Raw genomic sequence first — 3,334 nt, forward strand, 5'->3', positions numbered from 1 at the left:
CTTCAGCAGTACATAGGGATTCTAGAGAAGTATGTACCTGGAAATGTGTCGAAAAATAAGAAAATGAAGGGTCAGCAGCAGTAAGCAATATGCAACAGCTACCAGAACTCCAGAAATGAACTCAAACAAAGCCCAGAATGAATTGTAGAAGAGCAGCAACAGTAAACACCCAAACTAACTTGAACAAACCCAAACAAATTCGAAATCAACCAATACAATCTCTGAAACTTCAGCAACCAGTACACAAACTCTTCAAATCATTTTTATCTAGGCTAGGGCTCGAATTAACAGCTGAACTTGCAATTGATCTAAGGAATATCAATAGAACAGTAATTTTTATGGAGTTTTCTCTTGTTTTCTTTTTGTTTTTGGTTTTGGAGAACTAGATCTAGAATTTTTTGATTTGAAATTCAAATCTTCAGCTAGTGAAGACTTGTGGAAATTTGGGGGGTTTTCAGATTGTGAAACTTGGAAAAGAAGGCAAGGGGGCTGCCTTTTATAGGCAAATTTCAGGGGGAAGCTTCTAGATTTCACTCACACTTTTTTCCCCTCTTTTGTTTTCAGATTTTATTCATTAGTCCTAAAGTTTTGACTTGTTGCCTAAGTTATTACCCTATGTTATTGAAATTTCACTTTGCAACACCATCTAGAAGGCTCCATAGATTTCTATTTCAGTTACTATAGGATTCCCTAATTAGAAATACCTACACTACCCCTGAGCTTCAACTCAAAATTACTGCTACAATCGAACTGCTTCCTAAGCTATGAATTGAATCTCAATTAAGAATCCTAATTCACCATTGTCTAATTATCGACTAAACAGACTTAGAAATCCACATTAAACTAATCTAACTAATAATAGATGAATAAGAAAGAACCTATAATACAATGGCATCGGTTAGTCATAACAATCATATTAATCCACAGAGAAGAAACCCATTGAGTTAAGTGAACAGTCAGTCTTACTACACTAAATCGGTTAACCAATCTTTAAATCCAAGCAAATAAACTCAATTAAGCTGACCCATATTCTAAAAGAATTATGAAAAGAAAATAAACAGAACCAAGAGACTCAATTAACAAACAAGGAAGCATACTTCAACAAAACAAGAACAAAAATAAAGAATGAAAAAATAAAGAAAAAGAAGACTCACTGGAACATTTCCAAATTCAAACTCGACTGCTTTCAATGAAGTTCGAGGCCAATGACATCGGATTCCTCGTGAGAGAAGCAAGGAGGCCCTGATGCGTTCATTTGAAATCAATGGGATGAATTAGGGTTTTTGACCGATTTTGGATTTGAAATTCGAGGGGCTCGGTCATGATTTGAAGAGGATTATTTACGGATTGGTGATGAGGAGATGGAGGAGGTTCAGTGGTGTGAATTTGGACCGATTTGGGCGATGTCGCCGCCGTGGACGGCGGAGATGGCAGTAGCAAATCTGAATATTCGAGAAGGTCCAGCGGGATTCGAAGGGAACTAATAGGATATTTGTGATGAGGGCATTGAGGCGGTCTAAGGGTGTGAATTTGAGAGCCACCGGAGATGGTGGCGTTTTCTCCGGCGGCGGCGCCGGTGGCGTTACAGGGGAGTGTACGAGGAAGACGAAAATGTTTCTAGGGTTAATGAAATTTTCGGACAGTTATATTAAAAATCTAAGAACCATTACGGGCTGTTGGATTTGGGAGATGAGTGGTCCAGATTTCCTTACGCCAAACGGCGTCGTTTGGCGCCTCTTTGGACCTGACCGGGTATTGGGAACGGGATTTGGGCCTGGGGTGGTTTGGGCGTGGGGTGTTTTGGGCTATGAATTAATTTTGGCCCAATTTTGGGTGTTTCTTAAGACAATCTCATTTTAGTTACTTTCTTTTTTGCTTTTCTCTTTTATTTCTTTATTTAGTTTATTTTCATTTTGTATATATTTTTTTTATTTTTCTGATTTTATAAAAATGCTAAAATAAAACTAAAGACCTAATATATTTCCAAGTTAAGCTAATTAATTCCTAAAATTGTTTAAATCCTATTTCGTGACCAATTCGAAATAAAGACAAATAAAAATACAAAAATGAACTATTTTTGTTATTTTCTTCATATTTTGTTCTAAAACAAACCAACCACTAATTAATCCTAAAATATGAAATTAAATCCTAAATGCAAATGCCAAATGTATTTTTTTTGTTATATTTTCATATGAATTAAAATGCACAAATAAAATGCAACAATTACCAGAAACTTACACAAATATTCACAAAAATTGTAAAATAATAAAGAAATTGTTTTGTTTGAAATTTTGGGAATAATTAGCTTAGGGCAAAAATCACGTGCTCACAGCTGCCCCTCTTTGCCCGGAAGCACGAAGAGTTTTCGTGCAAAGATAAGTGAGCGGAAACGAGCGATTTTTGCCCGTTCGAATATTCCGTGTGAAGCATTTTGAAAAAGTTTGACCGCACCCTGCTTCAGAGGTTGCCTACATATCCTTGGCTAAAAAGGAATCAGGTCAGTGTAGTTCGGAAGGTTTGGTAGCTGGGACTACCAGGAGTTGTGATTTCACTGTTGTTGCTGCTGCTACTGCTCGCTGACCTCCTTATTACACCATGTCAAAACAAAAAGAAACTAGCCTAAGCTATGAATTACAAAAAGGTCCTATCTATGTCTTCTAACTTGCTCTTTGTGTTGCCTTGAACTTGTATTCTTCCACTGGAATTCTTGCGTTGTTGCCTTGCATTGTGATTGGAGATGTTTCGCCATTCCTCCGAGTGATGCTTGACCGCTAAGATTTGAAATATATGCCTTCATTCTCCAGGCGGGCTCCTGATTGCCGACGTTTGAAAAGTATTCCCTTGTTCTCCAGGCGGGCTCCTGATTGCTGAAGCTTGAAAAGTATTCCCTTGTTCTCCAGGTGGGCTCCTGACTGCAACGCTTGAAAAGTATCCCCTTGTTCTCCAGGCGGGCTCATGACTTCAACAAAACAGACAAACAAAGAAAAATTTCTGCCCCAGTGTGGTGGTTGGGCACATCATGTTATCAGATATTAAAAATTAAAGGATAGAATTTGAATTGTACTTCCCTTGTTCTCCAGGTGGGCTCCTGACTGCTGAAGCTTGAAGAGTATTCCCTTGTTCTCCAGGTGGGCTCCTGATTGCTGAACTTAAAAATCATTCTCTTGTTCTCCAGGCGGGCTCCAGATTGCTGAAGCTTGAAAAGTATTCCCTTGTTCTCCAGGTGGGCTCCTGACTGCTGAACTTGAAAAGCATTCCCTTGTTCTCCAGGTGGGCTCCTGACTGCAACAAAATAAACAACAAAGAAAATTTTCTGCCCCAGTTTGGTAACTGG

General features: G+C 38.5%; 1 protein-coding gene across 1 annotated transcript in view; it reads left to right on the forward strand.

The window, feature by feature from the left end:
* The window catches only part of LOC109227847 (RNA-directed DNA polymerase homolog), a 13,783-nt gene extending 12,299 nt beyond the window's left edge, over positions 1–1,484 (forward strand). Inside the window, exons 2-3 of the mRNA XM_019393040.1 lie at positions 423–480; positions 1,333–1,484. Of these exons, the coding sequence (XP_019248585.1) occupies positions 423–480; positions 1,333–1,484 (210 nt within the window). The remainder of the gene's footprint in view (positions 1–422; positions 481–1,332) is intronic.

This window comes from Nicotiana attenuata, chromosome 6 (genome assembly GCF_001879085.1).
Source record: "Nicotiana attenuata strain UT chromosome 6, NIATTr2, whole genome shotgun sequence".
In the NCBI taxonomy this organism is placed as follows: Eukaryota; Viridiplantae; Streptophyta; class Magnoliopsida; order Solanales; family Solanaceae; genus Nicotiana; species Nicotiana attenuata.